This window comes from Lacerta agilis, chromosome 2 (assembly GCF_009819535.1).
Source record: "Lacerta agilis isolate rLacAgi1 chromosome 2, rLacAgi1.pri, whole genome shotgun sequence".
NCBI classification, from domain to species: Eukaryota; Metazoa; Chordata; class Lepidosauria; order Squamata; family Lacertidae; genus Lacerta; species Lacerta agilis.
In genome coordinates this window covers 83,740,500-83,755,346 of record NC_046313.1, presented here as the reverse complement: position 1 = coordinate 83,755,346, position 14,847 = coordinate 83,740,500, and the positions used below count along the sequence as shown (strand labels likewise).

The 14,847-nt window shown below is 45.5% G+C and overlaps 2 protein-coding genes across 2 annotated transcripts in view; one reads left to right on the top strand and one right to left on the bottom strand.

Moving 5' to 3' along the window:
• The window catches only part of LOC117041845 (netrin-4-like), a 49,639-nt gene extending 43,291 nt beyond the window's left edge, over positions 1-6,348 (bottom strand). Inside the window, exon 1 of the mRNA XM_033141086.1 lies at positions 5,953-6,348. Within this exon, the coding sequence (XP_032996977.1) occupies positions 5,953-6,040 (88 nt within the window). The 5' untranslated portion in view covers positions 6,041-6,348. The remainder of the gene's footprint in view (positions 1-5,952) is intronic.
• A 4,643-nt stretch (positions 6,349-10,991) lies between these two features.
• Positions 10,992-14,847, top strand: part of UROC1 (urocanate hydratase 1) — a 47,037-nt gene continuing 43,181 nt past the window's right edge. Inside the window, exon 1 of the mRNA XM_033141085.1 lies at positions 10,992-11,389. Within this exon, the coding sequence (XP_032996976.1) occupies positions 11,264-11,389 (126 nt within the window). The 5' untranslated portion in view covers positions 10,992-11,263. The remainder of the gene's footprint in view (positions 11,390-14,847) is intronic.

The following is a 14,847-nucleotide window of genomic DNA, read 5'->3' as shown; positions in this document are numbered from 1 at the left end:
CATGCACACTTGGCATAACTAATCTGTGTTAAGGGATCCTGAGTAGGCACTCTTGCTTAAGAAAAGAAGAAATGTATTGCTGAATTAGTTAAGGTCAACCTAGCCCTGCAATGATCCCAGGAACCAGCAGATGTTAAGTGAAGCATTGGAAATTGGCTAGCAACACACCAGTGGAGTGGATCATAGTCTACTTTCTGCCATTCTTCCTCTGTGCTGTCAGAAGAATCTCTTCCAAGTATGTGTGTTCACTGGAAGTAGGCACCTGTGACCTTACTGCTCCCATTCCTGAAAAATCTTATATGCAAAGAACTGGGCAGATCCAAACTATGGCTCATTGTGATCAGTCGGCTTCTCCTTCATCCTCTTGGATGGGATGTTGATAACGGTATGTCCTCCAGGAGTACTGCCAGGGACACCAATGCTTCATACCTAAGGGACTGCCTCTCCTGGTATGTCCCGGGTAGGATCTTAAGGTCCTCAAATAATAATTTGTTGGAGGTCACGAGCCACAAGGATGCTAGGTTAGCTTCAACTAGGGCCAGGGCCTTCTCAGTACTGGCCCTGACTTGGTGGAACAGTCTGGCACAAGAGACCAGGGCCCTGCGGGATTTGGCATCTTTCCGCAGGGCCTGCAAGACGGAGCTGTTCCACCTAGCCTTTGGGTTGGTTTCGTTCTTTTGGTGTGATTGGTGGGCTACTTAAAAATGAGGCTGCAGTTTAGATTTAATTTTAAATTGTATTTTAATCTGTATTTTAATGAATTGTTTTATGTTTTTGTTGTGATTTTATTGGTGTTAGCCACCCTGAGCCCGGTTTGGCGGGGAAGGGCGGGAAAGAAATAAAAATTTATTATTATTATTATTATTATTATTAAGAACTGCTGACATCAAGCACATTTCCTACATAGCATGGGCATAGTCAGGGGGTACAGGAGTGCTGCTGCCCCCCAAGATAAAGTAAATACTGTAAATAGACATACTTAACTAACTGACCAATTGCATTGCAGATATCTCGGTTCTTCCCCTCCCAAACATAAAGCCTGCCCCCCCAATAAATCCTGGCTACGCCCATGGTACATATGCTGTTGTTGTCACACCACACCTATGGTGAGGATGCTTCATGTTCCGTTTGAGAGCAATGGAAAACCAGGCAGGGGAGTCTTTCTACAAACAACTCTTTGAAAAAAGGTGCTGCTGCTAGTTTTCATTCTGAACTGTACAATGGAGAAGCTCCTTATATATATGCCCTTCCTCTTTATATATACATTTTAGTGGGCTAATCTGTTCCATGAAGCCTAACTCCTTAAAGCAGTCTGCCTCTTCCCTTTATCCCTTTCCTTTATAACTGTTGAAATGCATAGGCTCTTTGAAATGGTAATCTTTCTTGTTTCCTGATATAATTCTGCAATGCACCAAGTATCCCGTAATAATTCTAATTGCCTTTTGAAGGCATTTAAATTGGTGGCCATCAACACATCTTGTGGTAGCAAATTTCATAGTTTAAGTATGTGCTACTGTGTAAAGAAGCTTAATCTGGGAAAAAATTGCTCAGTCTTTACCAAGCTGGTGTCCTCCAGATGTTCTTGGGACTTCAACTCCCATCAGTCATGAGAGTTGTAGTCCAACAACATCTGGAGGGCATCAGATTTGTGAAGGCTGATCTAGCTAATATTGGTAAGAGAGGTAAGAGCAGAAGATGGGATTTACTACTCTATAGTGATATAATACCTAAGCTCTGTGCAGGTGTTCAGCCCTCTCCCCCAGTATCCCAATCCATGCCTGCTTCTGTCTAAAACTTTTGCATGCTGAAGAAGAAGGTCTGAAAAGGTCACCTTTGAATATTTGGCTAAACATGGTCAGAATCTGCCACACAGTGATGCCACACATTTCTGGTGTGTGTGGAAAAAGCAGCATACAAAACAAACGGATGGATGGATGGATGAAGTTCCCATCTGTGGTATCACTTAAAATAGAAAGCTTACGATATGAAATAGCATAAACTAAAGTTATCTTGAGAGCTATTCTTCCCAGTGGAGACTGCAGTAGGGTATTTAAATGTAGAATGGGAAAGTGAGGTTGTTTAAAGCTTCACCATAAACTGCTGAAATATGTCTACTATCTAACCTCTGAAGGAAAATAGAGATGGCATATAACCAGAATGCTAGCTTATTTCTTAGTTCATAGCCCTCTGATCTAATCACCTCTCTCCTATTGCCTGATTTACCCTTTCACCCTTTAAGAAATATTAAAATGGATCTGAAATGGTTTCCTACTTTCCATTGGTCACCTCCTCTGCTTCTGCTTTGTTTGGGGGAAGTGAGGGGGGAATTACTGCAGCCAAACATATTTAATTGTGTGGAAACAGCCATGCTACTTAATCTAGTAACCAACTACTGTAGCATGGTCCCACTGATATCAACCATTTGGATTTAACTTCATCCCTCAATTTCTGATCATCATTTCATCTACTGTGGATGAGTACTTTTAAGATGTGTAAGATTGTATGTTTGTTTTGTTTGTATATCTGTAACATGTGGATGTATTGTCAATGTATTGATGAACAATAAAATAAAGATTTTAATGCCAAAAAAAATCTGATCATCAGTCTTTCAGCAATACTGTATCATTATTGTACAAAAGCTTTGCATCCAGTGGGATCAAGCAGGGAGAGCCAGGGCTTGGTCATAAAAAGAGCCTGCTGGATCAGGCCAATGGCCCATCTAGTCCAGCATCCTGTTCTCAGTATGGCCGACCATATGCCCGTGGGGAAATTGCAAGCAGGATCTGAGCACAACAGCACTCTTCCCCTGCTGCAATTTCCAGTGACTGGAATTCAGAAGCATGCTGCCCTCAACTATGGAAGTACGACATAGCCATCGGGTTTAGTAACCACTGGTAGCCTCATCCTCCCTGAATTTGTCTAATCCCCTTTTAAATTTGTTGGCCATAAGATCACGAAAGGGTGGGGCTATGCAAATAAGGCCGGGCTTGATTCTCAATGGCTGAGGTCACCCGAGTCACCAGGGTCAGTGAAGAGGTTTTAGCTCTCAATCCAATGCATTCCCACAGTGGCACATCTTCAATAACATCTGACAGTCCAGGACAGAGTAGCACAAACCTTGCAAGGCAAGGCTGCCCCTAATGTATGAAGACTGGGCAGTTTCTCTGCCCGGTCCTAACTTTATATAGCTGCTAGATGTTAATATGGTAGCACATTTTACACTGGTTACTGGATAAAGGGGAAATGGCTGAAAACGAAGTGGATCAGGGGTAATTTTATCGTTGCCGTGTATGATTGATGGAAAGTGACAACAATTCTGATGAGAATAGATAATGGGAGAAGCCACTGTCTGATGCATTCAGCTGTTTCATAATCTTGTCATCTATTGTACATCACAAGATTATTTCATGCTTTTCACTAACACAAAACCAAACTACTAAATCCTTCCCTTTGCTTGCCATCGCTGAGTTAAAAAGCAAAACACTCACACCAGTTTTACCGGTTCGTAGAGCTGTTGAACAAATGGGAAAGAAGAAGGAACAGCACCCACCACCCAATGTAATCATTGGCAAGAAGGGGTGGGGTGGGGGGGGGGTTGCATCCTATCTGCTGTTTCAACAGAACCAAAGTAGCAAGCATGGGCTATGAAGCTGCATATAGACGGAAGATGCATCCTAGTGTGGTGCTGCAGATAGAAAGCTGTACAGAGATCTGGAGTTGAAAAAACGCAGCTGAATATAATTTGGATATATTTGAAACTTCATACATGCACATTGATATCTAGGTTTTCACAAGTATATTTGAGAACCAGAAATTCCCCTTGATTGCCTCTCAACAATTTCCTCTAGAATTTGAGTATCATGGTCAAAACTAACATAGCCTGCCCTACTGTTTGGCAGAGTAAACTGACTCCTTGCTTTACAGGTATTTGGTGCCCTTAAAGAGCATCAAACTGGAGTTAAATTTCCTTTCTTACTCAATGTTTACAACAGGCTCACTACCACCATGCGGCTTTCCTTGCTCAAGAGCCATAATGGCTGAAAACTAAGCCACAATCGGGGCTCACCAAATGCAGCTCTGTGTATGAGGAGAGGATCACCACAGCCACTGAGCTCTCGCTTCTGCTGCGCCATCCAATATGACCACCTACTCTTAATGATAAAAGGCTCTATCCATCAGTCCACTCGTCTCTTTAGGCTCCTAGAGTGCTGACCACTCCCACAGAAGTGGAACCGGCCAATGAAATGTGTGGGAGGGCCTTGTGTTCTTGGGAATGGCTAAGTGCATTACGGTACACTCACCATAGTGGCAACATATTCCCTTGCAGGTGGAGGTGGTGGGGCTCTAGCTCAGTGTTTCTAAACCAGGGGCCATATGGCTTCCTGGGCCCCCCAGGATATTCCAAGGGTGCCCCCAGGTGCAATTATATAATTATAAAAATTATATAAAATTATATAAAAATTATAAATAGAAGATGTTCTATTTACAAACAAAATAGCTACCTTTCTACCAGTAGGGCAGGGGAGGCCACATGAAGGAAACAAGGTTGAAAGGAGGTCACAGTTGGAAAAAAGATTGAGAAACACTGCTCTAGCTCGGTGCCCGAGCTCTTGCTCTGCATGCAGAAGAACTCAGGTTCAGTCCCCTGCATCTCCAGGTGGGTTTGAGAAAGAAATAAACAACTACCTGACTTTTAGAAGACATCTGAAGGCAGCCCTCTTTAGGCAAGTTTTTAATGTTTGATGTTCTATCGCTTTTTTATTACTATTACTATTCTGTTGGGAACTGCCCAGAGTGGCTGGGGAAACCCATCCAGATGAGCGGGGTATAAATAAATTATTGTTGTTACTGTTGTTATTATTGTTGTTGTTGTTGTTATTATTAGTCCTGGCTGGAGAGCCACTGGTGGTCAGCGTCAAGCAGCCATCACTGTGCAACATGGACTAGCTATGGCATGGCTCTGTAAAAGGCAGGCAACTTCCTATGTTCCTGAACAACTTGTAATGCCAAAGACATGACTGCATTCAGTGTTTGGGGGTCACAAATTGTGAAGGACCATCGTTATCCCTCCTTAGATCATTGAGGAGCGATGCCACCCATAACTCAGCAGCACATGCCATTAGTCCTGTGTTCAGTTTCTAGCACGCCCATGTCAGGTTGAGAAAGAACTCCTGTCTGACATCCTGGACAACTGCTGCCAGTCAGTGTAGAAACCACTGAGGTAAACCCATCAAGAGCACAGCCTCTTACTTACAGACAGGAACACACTGGAGGGGTTCTACATGCAGATGGGAGGGGATGGTTCATGCTCTATGTCAATAATGCATCTCAGTCCTCACCAGAGAGGGTTAGAAACATAGATATGCTCTTCCTGAGAAACAGTACATATTGGTGAGCGAGACACATTTTGTGGCATGAGTTGAAAGTTGCTCTTATTAGCATATATTTATTCCCAACAATATCCTATGCGCTAAGTCCAAACTCAAAGCACTGATACGCACATACATTATACACCCAAAGTCACAGCCCATCTCAAGTACTTGCAAACAGACAGCGTGCTGAATACTGAATCATAACTCTCAATCTTGTGTGTCTCTCCTTATAGTAGAGACTGGCATCTGAGAATTTGTACAAACCAAAAAAAAAATTGCTTAAGATTTCACTGTTGGAAAAACCATTCCCAGTAATCCCATTTCAACCTGGTCTGAATCCCAGTGCAGCATGGTTCTGGGAGAATTACCTTTCTCTGTGCCTGGCTTTGAAATGGGAACAACCTGGACCTAGGCGGGATGAGACACAGGTATTGCCAGCCTCTGGACTCGGTGACAGAATGGGCTACACATCTAAAGAAAAAGAAAAAGGACTTCTCCTCTCTCTACAAATAAACACTCCGAAGAGGCTTTAAAGCTCTTCCCCATCACTGATTGGGAACCTATGCGTAATTCTGCTTACCTGCTCCAGGATGGCCTGAAATAATATACTCCAGGAATACGATCAGCGTTATGCTTTTGTGCTGCATTACTCCGCCTAGGAAATCCATCTTCTCCGGAGGCGCGAGGGTAATAATAATAATGATTATATTTCTACAAGCTTGGTGCCCGCATGACCTTTCTTTTCGGGGCGGGGGCAGGGCAGACAAAACAAAAACACTTTCCTTCAGGGCAGCGATGACTGCGGGCTCCTCGTGCTTCTCTTTCCCTGAAGGGTGGGTGGGAACCCGCCGCGCGTGTCTCTGTGTATCTTTCCTCTCTCTCTCTCTTTCTCCCCCTCGGATCTAAGGCGCGCTTCCCAACTCCGCAGCCGCTTCGCCTCCCCCGGCGCGTCCACCTCAGCCGCCCATCGCCTCCCAATGGATTCAGTCAGAGCGCTGGCTGCTTGCTTCGAGGAAGAGCCCCTTCTCCCCCTCCCCGCTTCGCCCCCCCCCCCCGAGACGAGGTGAAGTTCACACGTCTAGCACAGCAAGCCGAGCGGAGCAAGCCTGGTCCTCCTCCTCCTCGCCCGTCGACCTTTCGCAGGGTCAAGGCGACGACGCGGCTCGGAGGGCGAAAGTTCCTTCGGAGTTCGCTCAACTTTCGATTTCACTTCGGACTTTCCCTTGGCCGCCCAAATGTTTCCACTCGGAGTCGGCTCTCCTCCTCCTCGCGCCGGACTGACTCGCGCTTTGGCGCGCCTCTAACGCGAGTGCAATCGAGGGCAAAGCCGCCTTTGTTTTGCCACCCTCTCACCCCCCCCCCCAACCACCCCCTCCTCGGCCGCCGAAACACAGCCTTCTCCCCCACCCCCTTTGGACTATCGCCGGTCTCTAAGAGGCGATCCTATGTATTCCACCGACTTTAAAAGAAAATGGATGATGATGATTAGGCCTATATTATTATTATTATTATTATTATTATTATTATTATTATTACAACTACTATTCAGGGCAGCGCTGGGCATGGGTGGCTTTTGTGGGGATTGGAGAACAGCCCTTCACTTTCAGGTGCCTTGGATCAGTGCCTTCTTTAAAATAAAATAGAAAATGACGATGAGCTATTTTTTTGGGGGGGGGGGAGGCGAGGCTTCTTTGCGCCGAGCTGCTCGCGTCTCTCTTCCTGGCCCGCCCCAAACCCGCGGCGATCGCCTCTGCCGGCCACCTCGGTCCCCCTCTAGCCCCGTCTGGCTGCAAAAGGGATTATTCTGACATGTGATCCTCTTCCTGTCCTTTTATACGTGTGCGTGTCTGTGTTTTTCATCTCACTTGCGCACTCCTTCGGCTGCTTGCCGCCGCTCTCCAGACGCACGTGTCCGCGTTTGCTCGCTCGCAGAGCCTCTCCTTTCCCCCAGTTCGCTAGAGCCCGTCAAGCCTCCAGCTCCGACCCTGCTCCTGTCCTGGGCCTTTAAAACCAAATGCCCGGCGGCGACGCGCGGGGAAAGCGCTCCTTCCTCCGTCGCTTCCCCCTTCGCACCGGCCAGGCTCGGGGTCGATTCGTGTCTCTGCACCGCCCCCGTCAGGCACTACGGCCAACAGCAGCAGGCGCCGGCTGCGCATAGCACCGAGGCAGGCGGGCGACAGAGGCAAAGTGGTCCAGGAGGAGGAGGGTTTAACAAATTGCTGCTGTGATCGGACATGTGCTGTCCTGCTTAGTGGCTTCGACCACTAAGGATGCATGCTGATTAATGAGCAGCATTAATTACCTGCCAGAGCCTGTCTGGGAGGAGAGGCAGAAGTTGGGTTTAAGCAGGGAAAAGTAAGATTGAATTTTTGCAGCTGGTTGGAAACTAAGCAATGCTTTGGCGGACTGGTTGCAGTGCAGGCCAGGGGTTTCTCCATCCACCTGGGGTTTACAGGCTCATGCAAAGTTATTTTGCTGCCAGAGGCAAAACAGTGTATCATCTCCCTGCTCCAAGTCAAGGTGTGTCCTTCCCAAGGCCAGCCAAGGTGGTGGTTTTTTATTTTATTTTTTGCATCTGAGACAGTATATTCCACAAGTGTCTTTGCAAGTAAAATACATAACCATTAGCTGCCCTTTCACGATATTGAAACTCAGCACAGCCCTTTACAGCTTTGTAATCAGTCCTCCGTGTTTTCTCCTTGCAAAGTCCCAGAAGGAGAGCCAGGACAGTCTCTTACAGCAAAAAGACTAGAGGGGTCCTCAGCCACTTTTGCATATGGAGACAGATTTGGAAATGTAAAAAACTGTTGTGGGCATTGCCAAATACCCACATCATAGATTAAAATAAACAAAACAAACTGGTGGTGCTCAGAACTGCTTTCAAAAACACCTACCCGTACCCCTGCAAAGTGATAAAACTCTTTTGCCACTGTGACAAAAAGGATGTTGGATTGGATGGGTCATTGGCCTGATTCAGCAGGCTGTTCATATGTTCTAACACAGGCAACAACAACAAAACCCTCACACAACAGGCAAGCTGCTTCCAAGCAATGAACAACAACAAAGGCCAATCTTAATATTTTTATTACAAATAAATAAGGGGCGGGGGAACCTGGCAGGCACCAAGTCTGTGCGGCCAGAGGCAAAAGTGGGAGAGCAGTTATCTGATTTTCACACTCACCCTCTCTAGCTTTCACCCAGACAAGCTGAAGGCATCATGAGAGCTCAAGGTCACCTTCCTACTGGGCACAAATATTTGGGGTGCGAAGCAGGCCAGTGATTAATGTAGCCTGAGGAGAGAGGGTATGGCCTGGGAAGAGTATCTAGGGCCAGATACAGAGGCCCTAGAGGGCCACTACCATGCGCTGCCAACCTGAAGTTCCCCCACCCCTGGCTTACCCACAGTCACAAAATGTTTCCACAACTATGTGTATGGTTATGTTTGCATGTTGCGTACATGCATACTGATCACTGTTCACTGCTGTGATCCCTTCCCGTCTTCTTGCTGCAGCACCACAAAATACATCACTGCATTATACCCATTTTACAGATGGTGTGTCAATGCTGAACGACAGGAATTTCGTTAAGGCCACCCAGCGAATCTGCAGATTAGGTGGGGTTTGAACCCTAGTTTATATCTTCCCAAGCAGTCTGTTTATTGGGTCACATTACGATTTCCACAACTCTGTTTTTAGCCCCTGGGTGTCAGTATCACCAGAACTGATTGGTGCCTACTGGAGCCATGAAGTGGATTTGCTAATCTCTTTCTGCAATAGTTCTGCCTGACTGCATGAGTGGGACATATTCAGAGGCAAAATTTCCACCAGCCATTCCTTTCTTTCCTTTCTTCATTCCTTTCTTTCCTTTCTTCATTCCTTTCTTCCAGCTAGATTTCCAGGCCTGCAGCCCTCTGATAACAGGCTTATTGTCCCCACCCTTGGCAAATGTGCCTTTGACTTAATTCCCTGATCTGCAAAAATATTATCTCATTCATTTCTTTCTCTTCCCCAAGGCATTTGTGGGCCATGTGTGTAAGACCTAAGATAGTAAGAAGCACTCCATTTCTGCTTTGGATCATCTGAGTTCTCCCCCCTCCACCCACCTCATTATGCATGTTTACATCACTGGGGCTGGTGGGGGGTGAATTAGGAAGGTGTGCTCTTACTGTGTAAAAGACATATTATTCCAGCATGTACCCAGAAGTGTGAGAGATCTGTACTAAAATATGATGGTCTGGAAGTGCCTGATAAGAGTAAGTTAAATACTCAGCAGTTTGACACCACAAATTGGCTGACTGAGGCAGCCAACTGAATGGAATAGGATAGTTGTGCCGTTCACCTCTATGAAGCCAGGCACGTATTGAGATCCTCTTCAGAGTCCCTCCCCCTCCGCATGATCAGAGAAGCAAGGGGCTTGCCTTAGGACAGGGGCTTCTCAAAGGTGGCCCCAACATTATAGAAATCTCTCCTGAGGATAGTTCACATTGCTCCTTCCTGGGTGGACATCAAATGCCTGGAAAGGGCTGCCTTGTTTTAGAGCAATTTGGAGGTTTTGTCATTATGTTATGCTACCGCTGTATGGCTCTCATGATTCTTTGTAGATTTACATGCTGGTGTCAGTTTTATGGGACATTTGTTGCTGTGATTTTTTTTTTTTAAGTATGTTTCATCACCTTATTGTGAATTTTACTTGTTGTAAAGCTCTGCTAGTGGTTAGTGGAACCCAAAGGTGGTATAAAGGTAAAGGTAAAGGGACCCCTGACCATTAGGTCCAGTTGTGTCCGACTCTGGGATTGCGGCACTCATCTCACGTTACTGGCCAAGGGAGCCGGCGTACAGCTTCCGGGTCATGTGGCCAGCATGACAAAGCCGCTTCTGGCAAACCAGAGCAGCGCACAGAAACGCCATTTACCTTCCCACTGGAGCGGCACCTATTTATCTACTTGCACTTTGACGTGCTTTTGAACTGCTAGGTGGGCAGGAGCTGGGACTGAGCAACAGGAGCTCACCCTGCCGCGGGGATTCAAACCGCCGACCTTCTGATCAGCAAGCCCTAGGCTCTGTGGTTTAACCCACAGCGCCACCCGCGTCCATAGCTCTGCTATTGGTTACTGGAACCCAAAGGTGGTATACAGATGATTTAATAACTAGTGGCGCCCACCCTGTGGAACGCTCTCCCATAAGATGTCAAGGAGATAAATAACTATACAACTTTTAGAAGACACCTGAAGGCAGCCCTGTGTAGGGAAGTTTTTAATGTCTGATATTTTATTTTGCTTTTATATTTGGTCAGTCAGTCAGATGGGCAGGGTACTACTACTACTACTACTACTACTAATATAAACAGGGTAGGGGAGTCTCAAAGGTGATCTATATTAAGGCCCACAAATGAAAACACGCAAATACGAAGATTTGAATTTTTTGTCAGATTGTATAATCTTTAAACTTGACACACGCTGCTGTGTCTTTCAGTTGGTTCAATACCTTGCAAAAACCACCAGGCCTCTCAGAGTAGTGAATGTGTGTGTGTGTGCGAAGTACATAAGCTGTCCGAATGTGGTTCAAAGTAACAGGGCCAAATGCATGCGCAAAGAACGGCCAGAGAATAATCAGTAGGTCTGTGAATTATTCTTTAGGAGGAGGAGGCAGGAGAAGCCAATAGGATTGTGGAGACTCAATAGGTGTGTCTGACAGGCATGGTGTCTTTTCTCCAGAGAACTGTAGGTGCACATACAAAAGCCAGTGAGCAGCTTGCTTTCCTCAGGAATCACATCAAAGTTGCTGAAGATCCTTCAGAACTCTCCAAAGAGAGCCTCTACCTTCTGTCTTGCCCCTCAGGCAGTAGCTCTCTGTGAATTATCTTCTTCCTTTAATTACATCCCCTCTCAAGCCATGTCCAGCCTGAAATACATTTGTGGCGGGCTTCCCTTGAACCCTCTTCCGGAGAACAGGGGCCGAAAGAGTGGAATCCCTCATGCTCCCGTGAGGACTCCCAACCTGGAGGCTCGTGAAGAAAAGGTAAGAACATTTGCATGGGATCCATTTGGGTGCCCACACCAGTTTAAACCCACCAGAACCTCAGCCTTTGCTGGTGTGCGGCATCCCGGTTCCCCAAAGGCACAGGAATAAAAATATTCACTGTCAGAAACTGGTTATAGAGACACATGTTGCCTAGACAAAAGAGGAGACCATAAGCAAACATCATGGTCCTTCTGTTGTCCCTCAGTGAAGCAAATAAAGAGTGAAGTACTTTTATCTGCTTAGTCTATGACAATAGATTTACCGGTAGTTGCTTATTTTTAAACATGCCTCTCCACAAGTAGAGCCCAGTCCTAAACATGCTTGTACATGTTCTAGGGGAACATTTTCTAGTAAGCGTGCTTAGCTTTGTAAACTTAAAGGAATGGATACATTTGCCCTTTAACATAAGAATGTAAGAATACACTGTATTTATGTATACACAGATACGTGTTCTTGTAAGGCAGGGATGACTTTCCAGATGCACATCAGCACCAGACAGAATGATCAATGGTCATGGATCCAAGTCTGCATTCATACTGAAATTGTTTTTGAGATTTTAAAATAATTTTATCACTTGTTTTCAGTCCTAGGCTCCTTTTGGAGGAAAAGCAGAATGTAAATTTAATAAATAAATAAATAAATAAACAAATGAATGAATGAATGAATAGAATAGAATAGAATAGAATAGAATAGAATAGAATAGAATAAAGTGAATTGTTGTCTATGGGTCTATAGGTTCTCAATTTTCAACAAGAACAGTCTGTGCAGGAGAATGACTTAGTTTTCCAAGCCAAATATCGCAAAAGCTTTTGATTTTTTTTTTCCCTTTAAAAAGAAACTGCTATGATGATATGGTGGTGAGGGACATTTGGGGGAAATCGATTGGCCTGGCATATTCAAGCTGAGACACATCCTTGAGTGACTTGGGTTAATGATTTGTTCTTTGGTTGGGCAACCAAAGAATAAATAATTGTTTAACTAAGCAGTAATTGAGTTGCCTTTTGGGTTCTTAAGTATTGTTACATGCCCACCGCTTCCCCAACCAGTGAGAAATTCCCAGGAGAGTGCTTCCAGGATTGTTTTACTTTGAATCAGAGAGGACTTGTGGCATCTTTGAACAGGGTGAGTCTTTTAAAAGAGGCCCCGTGGAACATGTGCACTCTGTATCCATGGGGCCTCTTTTAAAGGACTCATCCTGTATTATTGTATTAGGCTGAGAGGCAGTAACTGGCTCAAAGGTCTTGGCAGATAATATATTTGTGAGTAGCTTTCTCCAAACGTATTTAGCAAGTATTTTAAATGTTATGTATCTTTTCAATGTAACAGGCTTATATTCCTAAATAGCATCATGCTGCAAAGTGGGTCTAACCTCATGGGTTTGTATCCATTAGTGTATCCCTCGCATGGACAGAGGGCAATTAGGACCAATGGAGGCTTTTATGAGGGAAATAGCCAGTTGGATCAGACCAATAGATCATCTCATCCAGCATCCTGTTCTCGTACAGGCCAGCTAGAAGCCTGTGGGAAACCCACAAGCAGGAACTGAGCACCAGAGCACTCTCTCCTTCTGTGGTTTCCAAGCACTGGTATTCAGAGGCCTACTACCTCCGACTAGATCAGAGATAATCCACACAAGACAGAGGTACGGTGGGTGGAAAGGCTCTCTGTCCAGAGAGGGGTTGAGCTGGCTCTAGATGGTTTTGCACCAAGTTTGCATCGTCATGACCCCTGAATCAAGCTGCAGCAATCCAGGCACAGGGTCAGAGGCTGCAGAGGCATGCGCTAAGGAGGCAGATCAGATTAAGAGCCCTGAACTGACTGCTGGAGAGCAGGAGATGACTACAACTGAGGCCACTGGACAGCAACCTCTAGGGCCTATAGGGCCAGAGCCCAGACCACCACAGGCTCCTTCCCCTGAGAAACCAGATACCTCCCACCACACATAATTGCTTCAACGGTGCAGGGAGCACACCAGGAGAGAAACTAGGGAACAGGGCAAGAGTGCCTGTCTACAAGCCAGAGAGCTGGCCCTTTAAGACTCCGAAGTTGTCTACAAGGCAAGTGGAGTCTGGAAGAGGGAGTCTGGACACAGAGGCTTAAAAGGCTTTAGTCTGCTCCCAACTTTTGTGGGAGCAAGTTGCTCACTGGGATCTGTCTGTGGTCCTGCAATAGCCTGTTAGCCTTGCTACTTTCTCTATAGGATCTGGCATCAGACCACTTTCCCCATGCCATGCCTAATTTTAGAAACTTCTATCCTGCCGGCACTTTGGGCTCATCCACTTTTGCTTGCCCTGCTACTTTCCCCCAGGAAAACCCAATCTTTACTGCTGAATCAGAGCAAACATCAACTGGGTTTTCTCCAGAATGATGTTTGCTCTGATTTAGCACTAAAGAGTGGGTTTTCTGGGGGAAAGCAGTGAGGCAAAGACAAAACTGCTCAAAGCCATGCTTTCTAGGCATGGGACAGTGGAAATGTAGACAAGCCATTACTTTCCTTTTCTCTAAACTAAAAAAAACCTAAATGCTGTAACCTTTCCTCATAGGGCAGTTGCTCCATCCCAAGACCAGCACTTGGAGAACAAGTTTGCAATTACTGTAATATAAATGATTATTGTTGCTGTGACTATTAATAATATCAGCCATGATAATATACCAGTAACTCATTGGAATAGTAGTAGCAGTATTCAAAGTAGAATCGGCAGTGTAACAGTAATGTGTTCCAAAGCTGAGGGAACAATGCCAGTTAATATAAGCTGAGGATCAGGCCTGTGTATCTGCAGCACTTTATTTTTGATTTATATTTGCAGTATTAACCCGAAATTGTTCCCATGTTTTGTTTTCATGCATCTCTGTTTCTGGCAATAATATAAAGCCTTTATGAGAGCTTTAGCCATGTGCTTCGGGGTCCTTCGGAAGAGTTATGTGGCTCTTTCCACCATCTCATCTTTAATCTCCTTGGATAAACCAAACCATATCTGCAAGGCTTTCCCATATATGGTTCCTGACTTCTCTTTCTTCCAAGCCCCTTTGTTGCTCGGGACTTGAAACTGCAACATCCTCTGTCTCCCCCTTTTCCCTGCCCAGAGGCAGAAGTCTCTGTGCTTTACTATTACCAATCCTAAGAAGGGCAGTGTCTTCCTTTGGCAAATTACAGAAGGGTTGCTGTGTTGGTCTGATGCAGCAAAAACAACATATATTTTTTTGTTAAACATATTACTCTGCTACTCTACAATGCCATAGGACTCTCTGCTGTGTTTCCTTTGTCTGCCATACATAGATAGCCTGCATCGCTTCATTGTGCCCCTGTTAAAGAGTAAACTTGCCTCACATAAGAACTTAGGAAACTACCATGGCTCCATCTAGGGCAGTATCATTTACGCCAGTGGCCTCCACACTCCCCCACCCCCTTGAACCACATGAAAATGGTTGAGCATCTTGGCGGACCACTTGATGGG